This window comes from Coturnix japonica, chromosome 1, assembly GCF_054131305.1.
Source record: "Coturnix japonica strain WE chromosome 1, WE-NBRP24, whole genome shotgun sequence".
In the NCBI taxonomy this organism is placed as follows: domain Eukaryota; kingdom Metazoa; phylum Chordata; class Aves; order Galliformes; family Phasianidae; genus Coturnix; species Coturnix japonica.
Genome location: NC_140663.1, coordinates 132,926,997 through 132,952,414, shown reverse-complemented (window position 1 = coordinate 132,952,414; position 25,418 = coordinate 132,926,997). Strand labels below are relative to the sequence as shown.

The 25,418-nt window shown below is 48.6% G+C and overlaps 1 protein-coding gene and 1 long non-coding RNA gene across 2 annotated transcripts in view; both read right to left on the bottom strand.

The window, feature by feature from the left end:
• Nucleotides 1-536: 536 nt before the first annotated feature.
• Nucleotides 537-3,699, bottom strand: LOC107307988 (G protein-coupled receptor 183-like). Its single transcript, XM_015851528.3, has 2 exons — nucleotides 3,569-3,699; nucleotides 537-2,755 (listed from the first exon to the last, which is right to left on the bottom strand). Exon 2 carries the CDS (start codon nucleotides 2,727-2,729, stop codon nucleotides 1,674-1,676), a length of 1,056 nt encoding a protein of 351 aa, XP_015707014.2. The 5' UTR covers nucleotides 2,730-2,755; nucleotides 3,569-3,699; the 3' UTR covers nucleotides 537-1,673.
• Nucleotides 3,700-19,342: 15,643 nt separating this feature from the next.
• Nucleotides 19,343-25,418, bottom strand: part of LOC107307983 (uncharacterized) — an 8,275-nt gene continuing 2,199 nt past the window's right edge. The window contains exons 2-4 of the long non-coding RNA XR_014942050.1: nucleotides 25,333-25,388; nucleotides 23,703-23,746; nucleotides 19,343-19,477 (exon numbers count right to left, since the gene is read on the bottom strand). This is a non-coding gene — a long non-coding RNA (uncharacterized LOC107307983). The remainder of the gene's footprint in view (nucleotides 19,478-23,702; nucleotides 23,747-25,332; nucleotides 25,389-25,418) is intronic.

Below are 25,418 nucleotides of genomic sequence, written 5' to 3'. Positions count from 1 at the left end.
AAAAAAGTAAGCAACGAACCTGGCATTTAAGTTTAATGAAGACATGAGTGAGGTGGGGGTCAGAGGAACAAGAGAGAGATGGAGTAACATGAGCATATCAGCAGTGTGGCCACTCCCCTGATGTTATCTTGGCAGGTGCCTGCAACTGCAGGCATCCCTCGTCTGATGGCAGCAGCGTGGTGCTGGGTGCAGGCACTTTTGCACCAAGAAGGATGTCAGGAAGGGAGCAAAAGATGTAGCAATGCAGTTACTGATAGGAGCTGATAAGAGGAGGGATGAAATGTTCTCAGTGAGTTCACACACGAGTGAGGTGAGCGGCAGGAAACACGCATATCTGCTGCCACACAAACGTGCTGTCTGAGGTGAGCATTATGCAATGAATGAAATGTAGAGAAAGTGCTCTGTGCCCATGGGGGAGGTTCTGTGATCGTCTCACTGTGGTGAAATGCCCCATTTTCACACTTCTGCACCAGCTGTGGAGCAGAGCACCAGGAGTGCCTCCATGGGAAGGACAGAGCGGAGTAACACCTCTGCTAGGGAGCCCCTCCTTGCAACCCCTGATCCTCTACTGGACAAACCCACAGCCACCAACCTCATGTGCATGGTGGCCTGGCTCCCAGCAGGCTGTGTGCTGGGGGTCCACACTGGGCTCCTTCACAGTGCTCAGACCACAAATACCCCTCAGTTACTGCCTACAAGCTCTTCCATGACCATTGTAATGTGCTTTTTGGAACACAGGCTCCCTTCAGGCCAGCACCGAGGTTAGACTGCTGGGTGTCGAGTACCCTGCAGGGCTCTGCTGGAGGTCCTTCCAACCTCAGGTACATCCCTGAAGTCACCTGTGTCAGGTGAAGCTGTTGTCATCCAAAAGATAACTCATGCACACTTAAAGGGCTGCACACACCTGTATTATTGCCTTCAAGCAAGAAATGTTACTGCCTTCAAGAACGAATTCTGTTAATCAGAAGTGTCATTAATGGAACTGCTTTAAAGTTAAGCAAAAGAAAGCTGTTTTTCCTCCTCTTCATATCTCTGTGCATCTGTCTGTCCCTTCCAGCCTCCAGTACAAGATCAGGCACCATGAAATCTGGTTCGCTTGTGCCAGCCCTGTAGTCCAGCAGCTTCAGAGTGGAGCTGTGGAGCTCCTTGGTCACACCAACGTTCTCATTGCTGCACAGGTTTTGGTGGGAACCAGATGCCTCAGGGCTCTGGTGAGGGTCATGTATGACCGGCCCTTAGCAAGGCCCCAGGAGCAGCCTGGTCTGGCTCATGTCCCAGGTCCTCAGGTTCAAGGGAAGGTCAGATGAGGTGGTGCAAGAGCATCATCAGTACCCTTTATGGGGAGGGTGGGATGAAGATTTCCTAGGGAACATTGCAGGGAACCGTGTGCCTCCTCTGAGTGCCATAAAGGGGACCAGGATTTGCACACACAGTGCCCACTTGCCACCCATCCCATGCAGTGCGTGGTGGAGGGACGGCAGCAAGCTGCTCTTCATCCCTGCAGGGAAGGAGGTGCAGGCAGCAGCTGGGTTGGTGCTGTGTTGGCTGTGCAAGAGCCCCTGGTTCCAGGCAGAGAGCGGTGGGGTCTGATCCTGCTCTGCAGCCTGGCCCCACTGCTGCTGCAGGGAATGGTCCACGCGCTGCCAGGTGGAGAGAACAGGAGGGTCATGCTGTTAGACAGAGCTGGAGCCGGGCGGCTGGCTGTTGCTGTTGCTCTCAGAAGGGGTCTTGGCAGTGGAGGAGGTAGCCATGGAGCCGCTGTTCCTGAAGATGCGGAGGAGCCTCCTCTTATAGCCTCGGAAGGCAAAGAAGTAGATGATGGGGTCGATGCAGCAGTTGAAGTTCATGAATGCCACGGTGACTTGCAGGGACATCTTGAAGGCCTGCTGCTCATGGCAAGATGGCTGGTGGAGGATCTTCCTGACCATGAACTGGACGATGTTGATGTGATAGGGGCTGAAGCAAAGCAGGAGGGCCAGCAGCACCACCAAGATGACTGTGAAGGCCCGGCGGTGGTGCCCATTCCTTACTGTTAGTGGGTTCTCCTTGGCGGTCTGGCAGAGCTTGAGGTTGATCCGCACGTAGCATGCCAAGATGATGCCCACAGGCAGGAAGAAGCCGAGCACACAAGCCACCAGGAGCAGGTAGGGCAGCTTGGGAATCTCCTCGAAGTTGAAGTACTCCATGCATGTCAACTTGTCGCCCATCTGGCGCGTCATGGGCCGCAGCAGCAGTGGTGCCGTCTGCAGGAACACCAGGAACCAGACGAGGGCGCAGACAGCCCTGGCACGGCTGACCCTGCGGGTCCTGCCAGGGTGCCTGGTGCGCACCACAGCAACGTAGCGGTCCACGCTGACGCAGGTCATGAAGTAGATGCTCACATAGGTGTTCATGTAGAAGACAAAGGCGGTGAGCCGGCAGAACCAGTCCCCGAAGGGCCAGTTAAACTCCAGGACATAGTAGGCGATCCTGCCAGGCAGCGCCAGTGTGAAGAGGGCGTCGGACAGAGCCAGGTTCACCAGGTAGAGGTCAGTGGAGTTGAGTTTCTTCTTCCTGCGCTGGAAGGTGATGCAGAGGGCAAGGATGTTGCCGCAGGAGCCGAACACCAGCAGGGCAGTGTAGAAGAGGGAGAAGGTGACCTTGGCGGAGAAGTAATGGTTGTGCACGTTGCAGCTGCTCTGGTTGGAGGTGAGGTTGGCAGGTGTGAATGTGGCCACCACTGCAGCCATTTTCGAGCGTCTTGTGCACCTTCACTCTGAGGATAGGAACAGATGTGAAACCCCAGCAGCAGGAGCAGCACCCTCAGGGCTGTCCCTTCGTGCTCCCCGCCACCCCCCAGCCTCTCCCTCCTGCTCCTCACCACCCCCAGCAGCACACAGCCCGAGTCATTTGGAAAAATGCATCTCTCGTGATTTCGGTGTGAGCGGCGCAACAAAGGCTGTGACTCATTGTCTTCTTTCTGCTTCTTGTCACCATCTCTTTTTTAACATCCAAGCACTACCAGAAAGGATGGCAGTGTGTGGGGAGAATAGTTGCTTCTTGTGCAAGCAAGGTCCCAAACTCATCCTGTGGTGGTGAGATCATTGATTTATCGCCATGGGGGCAATAGGGAGATGCATTGAGAAAGCAGCGGGATAGAGATGGGGCTGGGGGGAGCTCTGGGCAGGCAGGCATGAGTGGCAGGAGGCAGAAGCAGAAACAAAATATTCAAAGAAAAGAGAAATTCTGGCCATCCTCCTGCACACAATGCCCCATGCCGTGCAAAGATGTGAGCGGAGCGCTCCCTGCTACCAAACGACACACCCTCCTTTTCCTCGATGTGCATCGGGCTGTGGGTCAGTGCCTCCTGAGTCCTCCATCACACTGCCCTATTCCAAACAGCCCCATCCATCCGCATCCCATCCATCCCTGCCTGTTCCCTTCCAATCCATCCCCATCCCATCCTGCTCATTCCATCCTGCTCATTCCATCCACCCCTGTCCATTCCCATCCCACCCTTCCCTGTCCCATCCTGTCCCATCCATCCCATCCATCCCCACCCTATCCATCCCTCGCAACCCCTGCTCACCTCCTGCTGCTGTTGTGAGGTCACGTCCCGTGTCCTGTTGCTCTGTGGGCACACAGCCCCACGCCACCTCCCACTCCTGACGGCTGAGGTGTGAACAGACAGAGAGACACAGACACACTGACAGACACGGGCGCACACCCACCCCGCTTCCCCCTCCTCCCCTTCCTCCTGCCCTGGCTCAGTGCGGACCCTCCCTGCAGGGCTCCTGCAGTGTGAGTGAGCGCCTCTCGCTATTGGCTCACACTATAAAAGCACCGGGAGGTTTGGGCTTTTTTTTCCTTCTTAGATTTAGTAAAACTGTGTTCTCGCTGGGCTTTTTTGTTTTTCTTTTTTCCCCTTTCTCGATGTGTGAGAGGCATTTGGCTGCTGCGGGGTTATTCTGGGTAGAGGATGATAAATGACTGAACCTACTCAGCAATCACTCCTGACATCTCAGCCGACTTTGGGTTTTACTCTGAAAACGTCCGTGAGGACACAAAATGCAAGTGAGCCAGGAGCACAGCTCCAACCCTGCCTCATGTGCTCAGCCACAGAAGCCTGATGACACCCCAACAAAGCCTGGACAAATCCTGGTGCAGCCTATAGTGTGGAACCTCCCAGGCTGCCCCTCATTGCACTTCTGGGGGCACAGCTCACTCTTTCGAGGAATGCAGAGACCATCAGGTGTTGCTTCTTGAGACACAGACTGGAAGTTAGATAATTTGCCCTTAGTGTAAGAATATCTTTATTCTTAGGCTGCTGCTGGTGGGATGGGCTTCCCCATGGGTGCCATTTACTAGAGATAGCTGGAGCTTTCAGATCCCTGGAGGATTTTATTCGCTTCACAGTGGTTTGGGGGTTTTTCCTTGGTGGTGGTGATGATCTGGCTTGTTTTCTTTGTTTTCTTCCTTCCAGAAACTCCCAATTAGCCAGGAAATTCCCACCAAGGGGCATTCAGGGTGCTGCTGGAAAACACTGAGACCAAGAGAAGTCGAGGTTAAGGTCACAGTTAAATTTAAATTTCCTTTTGTTGTAGTAAAGCTCAACCAGTTCTTTAATTGCATAATATTTGTGATGTTCTACAACAGAGCAGCATTAAACTCCATACTAATCTGTGTACTCGTGGATGGTGAGTCACACATATAGAAATTACACAGTGAATGGTGTTGCCATGAACTACTGTGACTTAAAGACTAATAATGAAAATCTGCTTGCAACCACCTGTGAATGGATATGCTTCTATTGCTCAGGGGTCTGTATAGCTTGAGGGGAAGGATCTGCTGTGGAGACAATATTCCTTAGTAAGACAGGGGCTTTCTACCTGCGTGGATGGTGTTAAGCCACTCAAAGCTGAATGGTTCTCAGGTGTCCTTGAGCTTCTCCATCATGGCAATGTCCAGGCTTCTGCTGAGTGCACACCAAGAGCAGATTTGGGACTGACCTTTACTCAGAAGGCACCACAACACCAGGATGGTGGGCAGAGGCCAAAGATCTTCTGAGGGAAGGAGAAACCAGAGGGATGGGCCCTGCTGGCACCACCAGCCTCAACCACAACCAAGGAAGCCCAGAGGTCCCACGGTTTCTTCCAGGACTAGTGCAGATATGCTTGGGAATGAGGAGGGTGAAAACAATGAGCTCCACCTGATTTTATTTCTTTTCAGTGCAGAAGAAAGGAAGTGGCTTCTTCTGTGCAAAACAGGCTCCTGCCCTGCATGCAGCAGGTGCAGCCTACAGGCGTGCAGCCCAGCCCCACCAGCTGCATGGCCCCACCACGCCCTGCCATGCTGCACCCACTGCTCCTCCAGGCCAGAAACTCCTCTGGTGAAGCTCCTGCCACTGAAGCTTCCACGAGGTGGGGCCTGGCAGCTCCAGGGCAGCCAGAGATGCAGGACCCACCATGGATGTGGCTCATTCAGCATGGTTCCATGTTGCTGTTACCCACCCTCCAGTCCTGCTGTCATGCAAGGCCCTGGACATAAGGGCATGCTGTGAGGGCTGCAAGCTGGCCCAGGTATTCTGGAGCTCCCTGCCACCCTCTCTTGGAGGCCTTTTCCCATAAGACAACGACTATTATTGTTGCCCAGTAGAAGGGACTGCCAGTGACTCCTCTGGGAGCTGGTCGCTCAGGCCAGTGTCACAGATGTCACCATCACACAGCTTCTCAGGGATGGTCTGCTTGTTCCACTCATGCTTGGCTCCATCAGTCACTGCAGTGGCTTCTCTATAATTGTAGAATTGTTAAGGTTGGAAGAAGCACCAAAGATCACCAAGAGCCACCATGGTCTCCATCTCCGTCTTGTACCACAGGCTGCTGGGCCTTGCTCCTCAGGCACAGAGCCCATGGGATCACTGGGGAGAGCTTGCAAAGGCCTCATACATGAGGGTACCAGGCTTGCTGCACTTGTGATCCCCATACCCAAAGCAGTGGTGCTCGCAGAGCCTGTTCCAGTGCCCCAGGTCGAGCAGGCAGCATCCCCTCCTGCCAGGGGCCGCAGGAAGCTTTGCACTTTCTTTCCATTGTATCATCACCTCTCCTGGCTTCCTCCCCACTTAAGCTGTGGCTGCTGCTTTTGTCTTCAGGTGCAAAAAACATTGTCAGGAAGCTCTGGGTTTAGAAAGAAAATCTCCCATCCAGGTGCTTTTGGTTTCAATGCAAGAGGCAGGGATTTTCCCCCCGTGTAAATGGAGCTGACGTGCTTTAGGGGATGACGCTGAAGCCCCCACACAGTGTATAGGATCACTGAGGGGCAGCACACAGCGCTGCTCAAGACCAGTTGGCTGCAGGAGGTGTCCCAATGCCCGGCAGCTCTCAGCCCTGGGCTCCCAGCTGGGAGAAATACCTGGGAAATTCGCATGATGAGGCAACTTCCTCTGCTGATGGTGAGTGGTGCCGGTCCCACGCCGCCCCGCTGCTGAGAAGCTCCATTTTGATTCTGCAGGAATGAGATGAAAGTTGTCTGCGTATCTGATTTCTGTGGTTAAAAACAATGTATAAACGTTTGTTTGAAAAGAAAGCAATCAGAAGGCGGGTTTGGAGATCAGAGGTCCTATTTTTATCTGTTTTTCCTTGTAGCAGGGCCGCACACGCTATGTGTGCACGCACACTTGTAAGGTGCAGCTGTGGCACCAGCAAGAGCAGGGCAGCACTGGAGAGCTGGGCTCTGCTTGCTGGGAAGCAGCCCGCAGCTCCAGTGGGCCTAGTCCTCACCTGTGCAACGTGGTGTAGGGAACCTGATTTGGCAGGGGGTTGGACTCAATGATCTCTAGAGGTCTCTTCCAACCCCTACAATTCTGTGATTCTGTGGTCACCTGGGTGCAGCATGGCACGTGGGCTTGCCAGTGGCATCTCCTGAGCTGTTAAATGTGGCTTGAAGATGGCTTCTTGGTACCTTGCTGTGGGTGAGGGGCACCTCATAGAATAGTGGAATTGTTTGAGTTGGAAGGGACCCTTAAGGGCCACCTATTCCAACCCACTGCAACAAACAGGGACACCCACAGCTAGATCTGGTTGCTCAGCGCCCAATCCAACTTGACTTTGAGTGTCTCCAAGGACACAGCATCCACCCCCTCTCTGGTGAACCTCTGCCTGCGCCTCACCACCCCTGTCATAAAGAGCTTCTTCCTTATATCCAACCTCACACTACACAGTGGTTCCCAAATGGCCAAAAGCTGGCGGCCATGTCCTTGTGAGCACCCTGCCTCATCAAGGCGCTCTCCCTGAGGGGCCTGCACCTGCCTGCAAAACTGCTGCCTTGTTGTTTTTATGTCTGAAAATGGAATGTTTCTCTTGAATTATAGTGGGAGAAATTGCTAACCTGTTTTTTGGTAGAATTTCCCAGCAGCATTCATCCCCTAGCTGTGTTTCCACAACAGCCCCAACCCAAACAATACCTGCTGGGCCAAATCTGGTCAGAACAGAAAGACGTCACATAACAGAAAGTGCTGGGGAAGCGTAACCACAGGGCGTGCTGCAGCCCAACCTCCTGCCGTGCTCCCAGAGCAGAGGATGCTCCTGTTTGTGCGTGCATATATGCACATCTCATGTAGACTTGTACCCAGTTCTGGGTTCCGCAGTACAGGAGAGGTGTGGAGTTACTGGAGAGTCCAGCAAGCAGCCCTGAGGGTGATGAAGGGACTGGAGCATCTCCCCCATGAGACTGTATCCCAGGAGGCTCCCCCTGCACACCAGGAGCAGCGCTGCGCTGTGCGGTGCCGGAGCACTGGCACAGGCTGCCCAGAGGCTGTGGGCTCTCCTCCCTGCAGCTCTACAGAAGCCGCCTGGCCATGGGCCTGGGCACCCTGCTCTGGGTGCTGCTGCTGGAGCAGGGGCTGGGACACAGGGACACAGAGGGCCCTGCCTGCCTCAGCCAGACTGGGCTGTAGCCCCGCTGATCACCTCAGACAGACAGAGCTCCATTCAGCAGCCCCACATCCCTTCTGTCCCTCACAATTCTGTGCATCTACCCAAGGAAATGTCCCATTTTATCAGCACTGATTTTAAATCCATACATTTAATCAGATTGTGGGGTGTTTGGGTCTTTTTTTTGTTGTTGTTGTTGTTGTTAATGCCTTAAACATCTGGATTACATTGAAGGATTTCTTTTCCAGTCTGCAATTGATGCTCTTTAGGGCTTTACTTACAAGACCAGACAGACAGATCTTAAAACTTACCACTTTAAACCACTGCTGGATCTGATCCCTTCCACACATTCATTATACACCTTTCCTTCTCCCTGCTCATCTCCTGAGCCCACACTGCAGCTGGTCTCCTGCCTCGTGCTCCCACGAGTGTGGGATACCAAGTGATCCCCTTCACAGTGGGCTTCTTGCTTCCTGGGGTTTCACTCTCTGCATGTGTACTGATGTTTCAGCCACCGATTTTTCCTGAAAACACTCATCTCCCTGAGCTTGTCTACAGCAACCAGCGCTGCGCTGCTGTGGCATGCGTCATTCTGAAACACTCAGTTGGAGGGAAGCGTTTGGTTCTTCACACCCCGGATCAAAGCCTGACCTCAAAGTTGTTTAAAAGTCGTGGTTACTTTTAAATGATGTTTAAATGCAGGAACGGAGCCCCATCCTCAACACAGCTACGGTGCCTGCGCTGTTATGGCATCCCACCTGCTCTTTAGCATTGCCCAGCTTTGTTGTGTGCCCGGTGCAGTGTCACCTGGGGCTGGCACCTCTGCAGAGGGCAGCATCTGTGTCCTTGTGCATGGAAGGCTCTGCCATCAGGGCCCTCCTGTGCCTGTGAGCTCGGTGCTGCTGGAAGGGAGCTGGGACCACTCCGGGTGCTGGTGGTCAGCATCATGATGGGTCAAAGCCGATCTGACAACAAACAGGAATCACACAGAATAATTCTAAAAGGACAAAGAAGCAAAGGGGGTTTTTGAGGGAAATCTGAAAGGGACAGTAATTTCCCATCTCTCCAGAGCTGTAGTCATCTGATTACTTCAGTTGGCCTTGACCATTGATTACTAAACATGGAACTTCACAAGAGATGACCAATGTGCCTCTTTAGCTCTGTCTGAAAACACATCCAATCAGGCTGTGACAATAGAGTCATCGTCCTGATCTGGCATGAGCACAAATGTCTAGGAAGGATAAAATCAGTGCTGTGTTGGCTGAAGTGCTTGGGGTTTGCCCTGGAGTCTGGTCTTGGCTGAGAGGGCCAGCAGGCTGCTGTGAGGTCACAGGAAGAAGTGCAAGGGAAGGAGACATCCTATTCCTCCTCCCCCTCGTCCCAGGCCCACCTGGACCAGCTGCCGCCCTCACAGGGTTTTCGCTGGGTTGCGGAGGAAGAGCAGCTTCCCCGCTAGAGGTCACCGTTTGTACGACGTAGCGGGCGGGCTGCGGTGGGGCGCTGCGGGAGGGGGTTCCTGGGGCTGGAATGGCTGTCCGATGCAAAGAGGGGGGGAAAACCTCAAAAGGCGATGGGTTCTTGGCTTACTTTGTGTGGATCTTAGTGTGCTGCTCTTAGTCGTTAGCTGCATGACTAAATGTTTGAATGAAATCTAATCACAGTGGTGATCTCAGAATGGCCCGGACTGGAAGGATCATGAAGCTCCAACCCACCCCAGGCAGGGCCACCAACCTCCACATTTAATACCAGACCGGGCTGCCCAGGGCCCCATCCAACCTGGCCTTGAACACCTCTAAAGAGGGGATGGGAGGATTTCCCTCTGCCCCAGGGCTTCCCCAGCCTCCTTCCTTTGATGCTTTCACCGCCCTCGATTTCGGGCCTCGGCCTCTGGGGGCTGGTGGGCCTCCATTTGCATGCCTCAAACCTTGCTGGGTAGGGTGAAGTCTGAAAGTCCCCACAGTGGTCTGAGCTGGGTTTCACTTTGAATGGCTGGGTTGCCTCAAAGCCAAACTGAGACGAAGCCTCAGTCTAACTTGCATTGAGCTCACGCCTCGGACTGTTGCACCTCGTTGCTTATTGCTAGAGAGAAATCGATTGCAGCCCTTTCACCCCGCCATCACTCCCATTAGAAACCAGACACAACACCCTCAGTTTTGGTGTGAAACTGTGAGCTGGGTTTGCTGTCAGTGGCTGGCTCTGCATCTTGCTGATGGAAACGCCAGCAGAAAATCACGGCTGACACTGAGCAAACCCATTCTTGCTTTCCCTGCAGGTGCTGCCTGTGTGGGGAGGAGGCTGCACGGGGCCATGCAGCACAAGGATGGCACTGTCCTGCAGGGACCCCGGCATCCCCCATTGCAATCAGTGCTCTTGCAGCAGGTGTTTCTGTGTTCCCAGAGCATTCCAGCTCACTCTGAGCTTTGAAGGTACATCTTAACAGCCTGAATTTGTGTCCCCCACCCTGGGTACAGAGCCCATGTCACCAGGCACCGGGTGGGCCCCAGTGGCCAAGCAGTGCTGGGCTGCAGCAGCTGCACTGCTGTCACTCTTTACTTCCGTTAACATTAGTCATCGTGAGAGCAAACGTTGCTTCCTGGTACATAAAAAGGTGCTGGTGCGGCTGCTGTGTTTGAATTTATAGTCAGGGACTGTCCTTGTAACACAGATAGAGAAGGAAGGAGGAAAGAAGCCAAAAGGAGGACACACACACCTCTATAAGGGCAGCAGGGTCAGAGCCCACGTGGTGCCTATGCTGCCCCACACCCCATAGCCAGAGTTAATGCTGCTGCCTTTCCCAGGGCATCTCCTTGGCAGGTGGAGCACATGGAGCAGAGGGAGGTGAAGGTCCAGAGCCATCCTTTGCTCACGTGCTCCTCTCATCCAGCTGGGTGTGAACTCAGCAGCCGCTGTCCTATGCGAACTAGTACAGCCCAGCTGAGGACTGGTTGCTGCAAGCTGCAGTGCTGGTGCCCAGCCCCGTCCTTTGCTGGGCTTTGCAGGGGCAGATCCCAAGTGCTGGGCTGTGTGGTGTTCCCCTCTGTGTGCTTACGGGGAGATCTCCTACAGCAGCTGTGGAAAATCAATAGCAAAACGTTGCTAATAAACCCTGCGAAGCATAGGACTGAAGTTATCAAAAGCCAGTGTGGCTTTACTGCATTTTATGCCAATTTGATAAAATCTGCTTCTCATCTACCCTTGGAGGTGCGTGAGCAGAGTGAGTGATTGAAAGCAGGCCAGGAGGAGCCCGAATGAAAAACCCACTGTGGGTATGGGACAGACTCCAGTACAGGGAGGCAGGTGCTGATTAGAGACCATAAACACCTGAAGTGAAATAACAGGGTGAGTTGAGGCGATGGAACACGCGCTGCTCTTAGGAGCCATACATGAAGGTGAATTGTGAGGAACTGCAGGCTGATAGGAGACTGCTCCCAGCACCAGGTGGCTACAGAGGGGCTTTTCCACACCGTGTTTGCTATTCAGTGAGGTCTGGGGAGTATTTCTTAAGCCAAGGTTGACGCAGACCAAGGATCTTGGTGCGGTTCCGCTTTGCATCGCTTCTGACTGCTCTGTTGATAACCACGGTAAGATCTAAGCCAGGAAAAGGCTAAGAGGTAGCACAGGGGCTTGGTTTTGTTGATAGAAATTCACGATATTCTGACAGAATGACTGTATCGAAATACAGACGTACCGCATGAACGTTCATCATGTGAAACCATCACATTTATCCAGTGAGCATTGGTGTCTCTGGATGCGGTGCCTACACCCAGATGTCTGCAGAGCAGCAGTCTTCATGTGAGAAACTAATTTAAACTCTAACATTGTTGATGGAGACCCAACCAGTGGAGCTGAGAGCTTCTGGAGTCTCAGGTGGGGAAAAGAAAGCAGGGCAAACTGAGCATGGGAGCGGTGTTGGGTACAGCCCTGCAGCTGAATCAGTGAGTTTTAAAAGAGAGCAGCTCTGTTGGGTTGTATTTCTTAAATGTGAGACATAATCCCGCTCTGATTGGAGTCAACGGGAGTTTTGCTGTTGACTTCAGAGGGACGAAAATCAGGTACTTTGTCTGCTCCAGGCCCGACCCTTTTATTTGGAAAAGTAACTTTTTAAAACACACTGTTTGCTCTTAAAAAGCTACAAAGTAGAGCAAGTAATTACATTAGGCTGTACCTGAAGCTCCAGAGAATTAATACAAAGGCTGCTCAGCTCTCGCTAACTTTCGCTGTTAGTTTTACTAGCGCCATATGCAGCCCTACCTTACCCGCTTGTTTCACTTAGGGAACTCATTGGGGCTTTCATTGTTTTCTTTTAAGAGGAGCTTACAATATACACAAACAAGAGCTCTAAGGAGTGGGGACCAGCTCGGTGGCCCATATGGTGTCCATATCAAAGAGATCGGAGTAGGAGCAGGTCTGCTTGTTCCGTGACCCCATACTTTCTGCAAACATTGCTCTCGTTTGGGGCTGTTGAAAGGCTGGGGATAGGCAGGAAAGGGTTTGAGGGCACTTTTCCATAGCTGGGAAAGCGTGTGTGCAGAGGAGGGATTTTGCTAGAAAAAGCAAATCCTGTAGTTTTCACACCGCTAATCCCGAGGCAGGAGAAACGAATGTGAATTTGGCACCAGCTGCAAATCATACAGACAAGGCTTCACATGAAATCCAAGGCGGGGATTGTCTTCCAACAGATGGCTTTGCTTGGGCAGAGGAAAAGTTTCCGCATGCAGACTGGCTCAGTCTGACAGACAGGATATAGAAGTAATGTCTGAGCAGAGAAGGATGAGGGATTTGTGTCACTGTGAGACAAAGTTTTGTTGTCAGAAGGTCATAGAATCATAGAATTATAAAATGGTTTGGGTTGGAAGGCACCTTTAACATCCCCAAGTTCCAACCCCATGCTATAGGCAGGGTCACAACCCTCTAGACCAGGCTGCTCACAGCCCCATCCATCCTGGCCTTGAATGCTTCCAGGGAGGGGGCATCCACAACCTCTTTGGGCAACCAGTTCCAGTGTCTCACCACCATCACAGTGAAGAACATCTTCCTAATATCTAGTCTAAATCTACCCTCTTCCAGTTTAAAGTCATTTGCCCTCATCTTGTTGCTTACATGCTCTTCAAAAAAGTCCCTCCCCAGCTTTTCTGTAGACTCCCTGTCCTCATAGGGAAGGTGCTCCAGCCCTCTCATCATCTTTGCAGCCCTCTGCTCCAACAGCTCCATGTCCTCCTTGTGTTGGGGGCCCCAGACCTGGATGCAGTACTCCAGGTAGAGCAGAGCAGAGTACAAGGGCAGAATCACCTCCATCCAGGAGCCGTGGTCCAAGACATGGACCATGGTGACAGTCTTCAACTGCGGAAACCTTTCAGGTTTTCCACATGCCCCTTGAAGTTCCCAAAGCAGGATGCTGTGCTGCAGCTGAGGACATACCAGTGTCAGGAGGAGGTGAAACACATGGCACCAGCTCCTTGAGCCACAGCCATGCCTAGTAGGCCAATGCATGGTGCCCACCACCGTGCCACCGCCTGTCCCCACTGCTGTCTGTCAGAGGGGTCCTAACTGGTTGATATAAGCTAGGAGAAACAGGACAGTGTCAGTTACAGCTGAAGCTTGGGTGTCAAAGCACTGCAGCACTCTCCCCTAAGGCCGTGCATGCCATTAGCTGTACCTACTCAGTAAACCACAGCAGCACCCAACTTACATTCTCGTTTCTCGAGTTCACGTTACAGCATAAGACTTAGCAAAGCATAGTTTTATACGCTTATTTCCTTACAGTAAAACCCTTACTGTATGTCGTTCATTGATATCAAGCAGTGTACATGCAAGAGTAGACCGATATTATGTATATATTAACAATTTTATGGGTTCAAGAATTACAGTGTGCTTGCTTTATTTAGGTGGTAAACTTTTTTAATGAGTCTGGAGGGTGCTTTACATAAAAGTAGTGACTCTATCTTGAAATCTCTTTCCATGTTTATTAGAAATGTGGTTCACTTTACCACGCAAAAAGCCAAGGAAACATGCAGCCTTAAGGTCTAATGAAGTAGTTACTCGTGCAGTCAAAGTTCATAAATTTTAAATACATTTAATTTATAAATTGAAAACATAGCCTGCACCGGCTTTCTCAAGATTATTGCTTCCCACAGGGGTCTCAGGATAGTTGTCGGGTCAAGTTTGTTGCCTCTGTTCTTTTAGAACCGAGGCTGGATCTTCACAATTCACACACATGATGCTTTTCAATAGTAAAATAAGACATAAAAAGTCAGTTATCTAGGATATTAAAATTGTAAGGCAGCCTGTAGCCTCTTTGTTCTCAACTCCGATTCGATTTGCTTTGGAGCTGACACTAATGGAGAGCTCTTTCTCCTGGCGAGAAACCCTTTGTCCCCCAGAGATCTCTTTTCTGAGCTAATTGCAGAGTGTGTTACCTGCAGCAGCAGCCTGAGCCTGGCTCCAGTCTCACACTAATAAAACCTCGGTACCAGCCTGGGTCAAGAGCCCAGCCCTGGGAAATGAGAGTTTAGGGAAGGGGGAAAACAAAGACTTCAGCTCCCCACTTTTGTTCTCTGCTCTCTGCAGTTGCTCACCTGTCCCTTGTGAGACACTCAGCACAAGCTCTGCCATAATCAGCCTTATTTGCAAAGCAGGGTCAGGCATAAAGCCTGCTGTAGGGATGCAGGGCACCTGGTTGTCCACTGTCTGCATCAAGCCAGGTTTCCGCTCAGCACCCATGGGGCACCATGCAGCGTGGTGAGGCAGCAACTTGCCAGTGGCTGCAGGACCAGGACAGCTACTCGATGGCTGGGACACCAATGCTGGGGCTGCAAATAATTCTGTAGAGATGTTACAAAAACCAGAATGTGCCTATGGGAAGGGAAAGTGTCAAGCCCACCATACCCAAAATCATGATTTTGGTGTTAAATTTGACTTAAATTTGCATTGCTATAAAAAGAAGCTTTGGGGGATGTTGTCTTTGGGAACCAAAGTGTACCCAAACAGGTCAGTTATACCCAAGTCATTTCAAAATGTTCTTTTCCCATTTGGCCTTTAGTGACAGACACACCACAGTACCCTCAGTGCTCCAATGCTTCAATCTCTTCTATCAGCTTACGTCCTTTCGAACAAGTGTTTCTCATCAAGGCCATTACTGCACCATACATCCAGGTGACTCTAATCCTCAGCCGTGAAGACAACTTTAGGGGCTTCTGCCAAAGAGAGCTGTGAGGTGACACCACCTGAATTCCTCTGTATGTCCCTGCTCTGCACTGCTGTGCCTCCCACCTCCTCCATCACTCAGCCCCAAAGCTCCTATGTAGCTGCAGAGCCATCCGTATGCATCAGACCTGGCCAGTGCAGGGAGCAGGGCTGGTAATTGGAAAGGGGAGTTGCAAAGCACCAAAGCTTATCAGAATACAGCTGGGGAGAGCTTAACAGCCCTCCTTGGGGCTCAGAATCCCGAGTGGGTTTGCAGCCTCTTGCTTGGCAGGATGGCAAGGATGTATGTGGCTGCTCTGCTCGGAGCAGCACGGGAGCAGAAAGCCAGCACAGCCCTGTGCTTAGGGCACCCACAGTTCCCTAATTGCTTTGGGGTACCCTTAGGCACAAAGCACAGCACAAGCAGCTATTTTCTGAGGTATCTTTTACTCATTAACTGGATAGTCTAATTATAGCTCCAACAAGAGCAGGTAAGGGATGGCTGGGTTTTTGTGCAGCCCTCCCGACCATTCACATGCAGGCTCCTGCCCAGGTGACATCAGATTAACCAGTCTCTTGGTGCCACCAACATGGGTAAACTCAGGACTTCAAAGCCTGAACCCAGACATTGTTTTCTCCCCTTGTCAGAATGGGTCCATCAGGAGCTCCTCACCAGTCCTCAACCAACTCTATCTCCCTCATTCAAAATAGTAGGCAAGCAGAGAAGAGGGAAGACACCTGAAGGAATTATACCTGTCCTTCCTCCTTAGTCACACAAGAGTTGACAAAAGGTGGGCATAAGAGCCCACTTCCTCCATCTGGAGTAACTTGCTTGCCTTCTATGACAATACCCAAAGCAGCACAGTGTGTTATAGAGATATAAAAGCACGTAAATAGCACAATACCTTCATCAGAAGTCATCTGCCTTTAAGTGAATGGCCTCACATTCCTCTTCATTTGCCCTCAGACAGTTTTTCTCCATAGCTGGAAATATAACTCTCTATTGTTCCCTTGAGAGAACGGTATGAGACAAAAAGATATAGCGAGTAAATATGTGGTGGCAAAGCCAAAGGAGTGATGTTCTTTCGAGATAAAATTCTCTTTACTTACAGCTGAATAGACAGCGATTAACTTATAAGGATTCCGGGCTCCTTGCCAATTCCTCCCCATCTGCTTGTCAAGAACAAATGCTTTGTTATTCTGCTCAATGCGGCAGCAAAGAGCAGGAGAGAGGTCAGTGGGCCATGGCCATGCCTTCCTGCAGGCATTTCTGCACCCATGGGAGCTGCTCTTCTCTGGAAACTCCAGCCTAATGCTTCTTATCAGTGACAGAGAGAGGGCCAGAGTTGGCTTGCCAGCAGTGGAGCATGATGAGAGCACCATTCAGGGAAGAATACGTGGATAGAGGAGGAACAAAGGAAGATGCATATATGAGGTTCCTAACAACCAAAGGCAGGTAATGGAGAATCAAGGCAGAAAGAACAGAATAGAGCTTTTCCATATTCCTGGCAGATAAAGTATCATGAAATACAGGCTCAGAAGCTACTGGAGCCAATAGGAGACTTGGTAGTTCCTGGAGCTGTGTCACAATGTCAACAGTATCCTCCAAGAAAAAAATGTGAAACATTATGAGATCAATCCCATGAACCACATACTCTTATGACAGCAGCAGCATCAGTCTCTGCATCTTGTCTCACGCATCAGAAGGCAACCCAAAATGAGAAGCAGCTCTGAATGAGCAGCAGACACAGCTGTATGACATTGCCTGCCATGGTCGTACATTTGGAAGTGAAGAAGTCTGGACTGCACGTCTGTTGGATCATCTGAATGTCTGTTGCTGTCAAGAGATTTGAAAATTGCCTGGACCACTGGGCTCAAAGGGCAGTAACCAATTGCAATTGCATCTGGATTCCCAGTTCTTAGCAGGCCAAGAAACCACAGATTGCTTTTATTTTCTTGCAAAACCCCTGGAAACTTTGGGATTGTGCTACCTTCCATCTTCATGATGGCACTGCCCTGTATTCCTTCTCATTCAGATCCAAAAATGGCAAACAAATGTCTCTTCCTGAGCAGCCCAAAGTGACCTTTACAGACCTACCCACCTCATAGGACAGTCTACTAATGATTTTTTCTTGCAAGTCTGATGAGACTTGCCTTGTTAGCAAACTAACACACCAGGTGAGATTCTTTTCATGACAGCTTCTGTTTTCTGTTCCTATATGGTGACGGTGTGAGGTCCGCCAGGTGATCCTCCCAGGAAACGTACTGCCATTATCAGAGGAAAGGGCACTCAGAGCACCTGTATCTGCTCACCAAAAGACCTGCAAACATTTCTGTCTCTCGTGTATTACATGTACTGACTTTCACATCTTCTTCCTACCGATCATAAAAACCAAAGCAGCAGTTTGGTGTTTGTCTGTAATCCATGTAACCTTCCTAGCTTTGCTGGGATAGGGAATACATCAGTTGGGATGCAGTTTGCAAATTGCAGAATTCCTTTAACTTATAATGAACTTGTTAGACATAGCAAAGATTAACTCTCCTGAGTGAAGTTTTACGCCAATTTTTGACATTCTAATCTCATCAACTGATATTTTAATTAAGTTTTAGGGTAACCTCCATTTCATTTCTGATTGGGACATAATGTTAGAAGTCTTAAAAGCATGCGAGGTTATGGCTGGGCCCTGTTCTAAGGAGATCTTATACAAAAGTGAATAGGAGGACCACCTTTTCCTGGCATCTTCCTTCTGACGTGGCAGCACTCCTCACAAACTGCTTGGCAAAGGACAAAGTCTGCACCTATGAAAGAGGTCTGGTTGCAAATGAGGTCAAAAACATTATTAAAACCATTTGGGGGTGGGAGCTGACAAAACTACTCACTGCGGAACCCCTACTGGTCACCCATTAAAAAAATGCACCTCGTGATTCATTTAATCTTTCGAATGTTGGCGCTCAGAGATCCCACCCTTTAGAATGTGAATGTGTACTTCATCATTGGAGAAGCTGCAATTGTTTTTCCGGGGTTTCTCCCTCATCTGAGAAAACAAAAAGCTTCATGAAAAGGATCTTAGTCCTTTCATTAGCAAAGGTCAGGTCTGTATTAAGCAGCCTCGCAAATCAGGTTCCATTATACCATCACATAGCATTGCTGAGAAGACAAAGGTGTGTGCGTGAGACTACAATGCTAGACGTGTAATATATTGGGGATTTTTTTGTTTGTTTGTTTGTTCATTTTTAATTTGGACCATATAATTATTCTTGTAGTAAAAAGAAGGTACCCTGGTTTGTGCTGTCTTCCCTCTCTTTCTTCCTCTTCTGCTCCCACACACATAACCAATCACTTGCCTCCTCTTTCCCACCTTGCAGTAGTTTAATGAAGACCACATTTCCCTGGCACGCCCATGAGAGCATCATTTGGGACACTGCTAAAAGCTTTACTTGTGTCGTCCACATGCAGAAATGAAGCCACCTTTTGCACCATCATTTTCATCGTCAGGTCATTAAAGATCTTCCTTTGCAGCCATAGCTGTCTCTCCCCGTGCCTTCTGTGAGCTCCCTGTATCACAGCAGTTTTTCAGTAGATATTCAGTGTCTCTTTTAGGAACTGGCAGTTCTCCAGGGCACCTTTTCCCATTAAAATTGCTTTCCACAAGACTGCATTTAGCAATTCTTGGAGTGGGTTGAAGTATTCTGTTTTAAGTTCATTATTTCATCGCGTTCGCTCCCTTCCCTCTTGAAGCACAAGAGCTGGGCTGATTTGCGACCACTTCCACCCAGATCGCCTTCCTTCAGCAGCAGTCTTTCAACCTGTTTTCCCATGTTAGACAGCAGCAAACTTAAAGCCACTTAAAGCTGGCAGGTTCAGCCTCCTGTCACTGGGCACTCACTGCAACAAAAAGCCTCTCTTTCTCCCTGGAACTTCAGGGACAGGCTGCATGGTGCAGTCCCTTCCCAAACATGTCACTGGGACAGAGGCTGATGCTATCAGCGGTATCCTACAGGAGGAGTGTGCATCACCTCCCAAAGCCATGGAGTGTAACCCTGCTGCATGCTGGGACTTAGCCCAGGGAATGGGCTCATTGCAGCTGAAGTGATGGGCCTGCAGCTTTGTAAGGACTTTCAAGAAGGAAACTCCTGTAGGAACTGAAAGCCAGTTTAAATGCTTTAGCTCTGTGCTGTCTTCTGTTCCTGTAAGACATAGGATGCAACTGCCTGGAAGCAGATGGATCTGTGAGCTCTAATGCTGTGTTGATATCCCATTGACCCCTGAATTGAATGGGCTTCTTTTCCCAGTAGTGAAACAATCAGATGCGGTTACCAGTTTTGCTCAGTTCTCATCTTGGATGCTGAACTTCTCTTTGAAGTAAAGTGAAGAGGCACCAGCAACACTGAAAATCAAATGCAGGTTTTCTTAAGACAGGGCAGCAACGAAACCAAAGCACATCATTTCTGAAATGCAGAACTTAGGGGAAAAAACAAACTGGCCTACATTTATCCCAGAAAAAAGCCCCTATATGCCATTGTCAGGGTGAAGTCTTAGAAAATTATCTTATAGTTCTACCCACATCACCTTACACGGCATTTTAAACACGGTAATAGAAAAACTCACCGTAATTTTTCACTTCCAGCTGTGAGGTTCTCTTGCTTCTTTTATTTCCGAGTGTAAGTTTTAAAACAGTGAAGTAAAGCCTTTTTAAGTGTTGGATTGCACCAGAATTAGAGGGTTAGGTGCAGTGAATTACCAGTACCATTTAACACGCACGCTGCTTCTTGCTGCTCTCTGTCCTGCTTTTGCTCTTCTCTGGCCATTTATTAACTTCTTTCCTGTCCCCTCTTCCTATTTCAGACTGCGAAGGGGAGAGCAGAGTCTGACTCCCGCAATGAAATGCTTCACCTGCAGAGCCTGCTGAGAGTGAAATTGATAAAGTGCGGCAGCAGCTCAGACAATTTCACTCACAGCGGGCACTTGCAGGTGAAGCACTACCACAAAACGCAGCAAGGTTACTCACCCGCCACCTTCCAGCACACATCACCAGCTGATACCTGTGTCTTTCACAATCTTTCCACCCGTTTCCTGCCAGGCACCAGTTGTTCTGACCCCATAGCAAGAGGCTTGAATCAGTCATGTGTGGTAGCCCACCCCACGCCACCTTCCCACCACTGTCATCTTGAGAAGGTCAGCGGCCTGGCTGCCTCTCTGAGTGCCACAACAGTGACACAGAGCTGTACCCACCACAGCCACAAGTCGGGACAGAGATGACCCACAGCTATTTCTGTAGCATCTCATGAGGGTACCAGCCTGCTGCTTGCTATCATTTAGGGAAACCTATGCAACATTTTATATGGTGACCCCTGCAGTGCTCTTGCACCACACGTTAAGACCTAAGGGATAGGAAGGGATAACACCATGCACACCAGTGTCACTTTGCCCTGATCTCATTCCCTCTGCAGTTGGAAAATACGGTGTATTAGAGGACAACTTTTCACAGGGTTGAATTTTTTTCTTTTATTTTGATGGGAATATTCCTCAGATTTGGCACTGGGGCTGCGATTTTTCCCCCAGACTGGTAGTGTATAGAATGGTCATGAGAGAGGCATGGGGACACAGAGTAGGCAAACTGGACTCTGCCATCACCTCTCATTACCAGTACTAGGAGTAGGGGATGAATCTTAAACAGCTGCAGATTTAAAACAATCCAATTTCAAAAATACATATGTATCATAATTTACCTGTTGATCTAAGATATGCTATTTCATACCTGTGATCAAAGTATTTTGAAATCTAGGCTTAAACCTTTATTGGAAATGATCATGCTTGCAGTTAGAACACACTGATAAAGCAGAATAAAAAGCCATCATAGATACATTTTCTTATACTCCAGAGCATAAAATTCCAGAAATAAAGAGATTTCTGAGAAAATCCCTCTCTAAGCAGACCTTCCTACAGAGAGCTCTGCAGTCCTTGTTGGAAACAGAAGACTAGACAGTATCAGGCATCTGGTAGAGCAATCCCTGTAGTACTGGCTAGGGGGAATTGTTCTAATAAATACCTTCCATGTGAGTCAAAAAATGCTCATTTATAAAGTTCAAGGACTGAAATTAAGACCTAAGAAGCTCAGTGCAAGCTCGGTGTACCTGAACAGTTGGCTCCTAATTTGGTATATAATTCCCAACTGAAATCCACAGAGGAACTCATGTCTCAAAATCGCTTAACGGCTTCAACTTGCTCACAGATCTTGTCTAGACCAGTTGCAGCCCAAATTGGCTCTGCAGCTCTTATAGCATCGTTCCAGAAGGTTTCCCATAATCTGAATTTCACATATAATCTGAATATAATCTGAATTTGTTTTACAGTGGTGCAAAACTCACTACCAGGATCTGGACTTGGGTAAATCTTTGTCCATGAATGAAGAGACTGAATGTATTAATACATTCTGCCACAGAAGTATGAAAAGCAATGATAAAATAGTTCAAAAAATTGGACCAGAGATTAATTGGTAATAACCAAATGGTGTCAGTCTGCATGTTTACACTTATAGAAGAATTCCATATAGATTATTACACTAGGTTTTTCTTGCAGCTTTTTGCAAAAAAAAAAAACAAAAAAAACCACCAAAAAACTAGTTTAACTCTTGTCTAAGATCCAAGAAGAGAATGTTCAGGAGAAAAAACAGAAACACAGATTCTTCTGTGGCTACCTCACAGACAGCCTCTGGACAGCATTCAACTTACCGTAGCTTCCTTCACTGACCGATATAAGGCTACTCCCAGATGCTCTAGGATAGGTCAGCACCCAGATCTGAAGTCTCTCAGAAAACAGTGATGGCCAGGAGTGGTATTTAAGCTTGGAACTGCAGAGAAACTACTAATTACTGACCATGCTGACTGCTGAACACGTAACCAGCTTAATTGATTTGAGGGTCATGGAGCTATTAAAAGAAAGCACTCCCCTTTGGTTTATCCACAAACATATTCTACTTTCTCCTGTATAAAGGTTTGTTTCTTTCTAATTTCTGTAATTGGTACTAATGGTAACAACAATTACATTATTACACCCTGAGGGCTGAACAGGCTAATTGGTGTAGGCCCGCTCCGAACATGGCAGGCGTGGGCCACGCAGGCAGAAATCTCCCCACACTTTCTTTTGTGCTGGTTTAAAATTCACCAGAGACACCGCAGAAACCTTACACAGAGCAACTGCTGAAAACAGTCATAAATTCAGCTGCTCCCAAGGCCATTACCACTCAGTCTGTGCTAGCTGGTGCCACGTGCCCCCTCTTCCTGATTTATGTTTGCAAGGCATTGCCACATCTCCTTTGGCACACTTACTTCCCTGAAGGCTCTGCCCTGTTGCCTAGGCAAAGTGGTCAGCTGGGCTGTATTTTACCTTAATACAGAGCATTGGCTGCATAATCTTTTCAGCACTCTCCGTTCAGATTTACTAGTAGTCTTTACCCGACAAATCTCTTTTTAAATTAAGTCCTTCCTTTGTCGAGTCCGACATCAGACTTCTAGCACGTTTCTTGCGTCATCTGAAATAGTGCGAACAAGAATGTAGGGCTTCTGGTAGCGCACCAAAAGCTGAACGCATTTGTGTTAAATATTAATCTGAGGCAGATCATAAAGACACAGAAGGTGCTGAAGTTAATTCCTGAGCAAAGAGTAAAGAAAAGGAGGAAAAAAAAGCAATCAACGGATGTGCAAGTTGTAAAACTGAATAAACACAGCAATGGCACAGCCAGCCAAGTTTCTGCATTCTCTGAATGCTGCATTGACTGTTTATCTTGGTAAATGGTTAGGTAGTGAATTGGCTTCAGGGGAGGATAGGCTTTTCCTGGATCACAGCTGCCGTGCCCTGATCCAGACCAGAAGTATACGTCACATACCACCAAGCCCAGTAGAGTATTCCAGGCTTGCAGCACAGCTGCTGCAACAGTCCCAGGCCAACACCTACCTGCCAGAGAACAGTGCATTGGGAGAAAGGGCACAAAGCCAGCAGGATCTCTGCCCAGCACCTTGCTGGCAATGCTGCAATTATCTTTATGAGCTGCAGTAAGCTCAAGCCATGCCTCTGTTCACATCAGACCCACAAGTAACATGGTTAATGACACATCCTTATTGCCAAGGTAGCTTTAGATCTATAGGATGAAAGCACTTCATGTGCTCATCTTCCTCCTCAGCTGCAACCCTGCTTTGCTATCATCTCAGTGATGAAGCACTCCCTCCATTTTTAGCAATAAAGTTCCCAAAAAATCGGCCTCCAATCATTTGCAGAAGTACCTTATGCTCAGCAGAACTGCATTGCTCAGATCTCCTCAAGCCAAGGTAGCATCAGGCTTCACAAACCATAATAAGTGGTAGGAATGCCGTGTTGTGACACCGGGGCCCGGGTGTCAAATCCCCCTGTGGCGCAAGTGGTAGAAGTGCCGCTCTGCTACACAGAGGCTCGAATCCCGGGGGTTGGACTCGATGATCTCTAAGGTCCCTTCCAACCCGCACAAGACTATTACTATTACTATTACTATTACTATTACTATTACTATTACTATTACTATTACTATTACTATTACTATTACTATTACTATTACTATTACTATTACTATAATCCTTTACCTGTTCTCTCTGCAAGAAGTTCTCAGGCATACTTGATATATCTGCTGGGGGAAGGAAGGCAAATAGTTACAACAGTGACCACTATAATGTCACCTCTATCACTGTATTGTCATCTGGAACACAGGAGACTTTAAATGGATTTTTATCTTTACCTCCTGATGTTGTCTCCCATAGCATTCAGTTCCTACAAAAATATTCAAACTGCCACTCTGAGGGCTAGTTACTTAGCAGGGTATTTTCCTAAAAAATGGATTTATCATGAAGTTGCTAGCGCTGACTCTTTCAGGAGAGCAAAAGAGAGCAGTCATTTACAAGACACTTTCTATATTTCATATATTTCTATACAGCAGAACTCATCTGGAAGGACGGAAATCTGGGTCCCAGTTTCTGTTGCAAATAATGTTTGCAGTGAAGTAGATGTTTGTGGCCTAAACACTGTGCAGCAAAGTAATTCTTAACTGTGTGCTCACACTCCACTGCAGGTATCTGTTCCAAAGTGGTGCAGCCTCCCTGCAGCTTGGACATTACTACAAGAAAACTGGGTGTCAGTGCCTCCAAGCAAAGGAGAGAATATACTGGGAGAGTGCACTAGCCAATGACAGGTAGGATATAAGGGCCTTTTAAAAGTTTGTTTTTGGAATGAACAACTAAACTATAAGAGTTGTGAATCCGTGTAAGAATAAGGCACTCCCTGTGGTCCAGACATAAACAGCAAAAGTTGACAACAACAACAGTAATAAAAGTTATTCTGATAACAAAAACCAGACAATATTTTTCAGTGCTGGACACTTTCCAGCAGTTTGTGACGACCCTTTATTCTTTTATTTGTGTTTTCTCATCATCAGAAATTCAGAGTGAAATAATACAGGCTGCTCTTCTGCTTTAACTTCTGTTCACTTACTAATCTGTGGGATAGTAATTCTCTGGTGTCTTGCATAATCTTGGCATTTCCCCTGATAAAACCTGTGATACTTGTTCTTCTGGTATTAAAAACACACCCAACTGCATGGTGACCTATGGCTGTGAAACCTGCAGCATGGGAGTCCCAGAAGGGAAGAATGCAACCAAATTCCCACTGAAGTTCTTGCTAACCTTGAGGTCCCACCCAGGCCAAAATCAGACCTCGTAGACCATAGCTATTTCTCGGATATAACCCATGGTTATTAAGAGCCACTATATTGAATGAATAATACAGACTACAAACTGTTTCTCCATGTGATCATATGGAGCACCATAGCATACAGTATCATATGCATCCCAGTGCTCTTTAGACCAAGAGGCAGAGCACCCACTATAATTGCTTTGAATCAGCATGCTTTTTAGTCATGGAGGTAGAGTAAAAGGAGGGATTTAAGCAGATCACAAAGCACAACATGGCTCCTGCTCATCGTGAAGCTTTTCGAGTGTTCTCAGGGAAGATGAGGATTAAATGGGCAAAGGCCTTTAAATATTCTCTCATGTAAAGGAATGGAATTAGGCCCACAAAAGTAATTTGCTTGGAATATTAACCTGGGAAAAGGGAGATATGTTTGAACTCTCTTTTAGCAGAAGAGAAACTGAACCTGGATCATTTTCAACCTGATTACCCTAACCATGAGTAATTTCAAATAAAAAGAGAGAACTGGGATACCTTTTCCAGCTGTGCTTGTCACAAGCCTTGATCTTATAATTGTGCTCTTAGGATATCTACAGGATGAGACAAGTAGGAATTAGACT

What these genes read in the sequence shown, in the direction of transcription:
- LOC107307988 (XM_015851528.3), bottom strand. Translation starts at nt 2,729, where the DNA reads ATGGCTGCAGTGGTGGCCACATTCACACCTGCCAACCTCACCTCCAAC.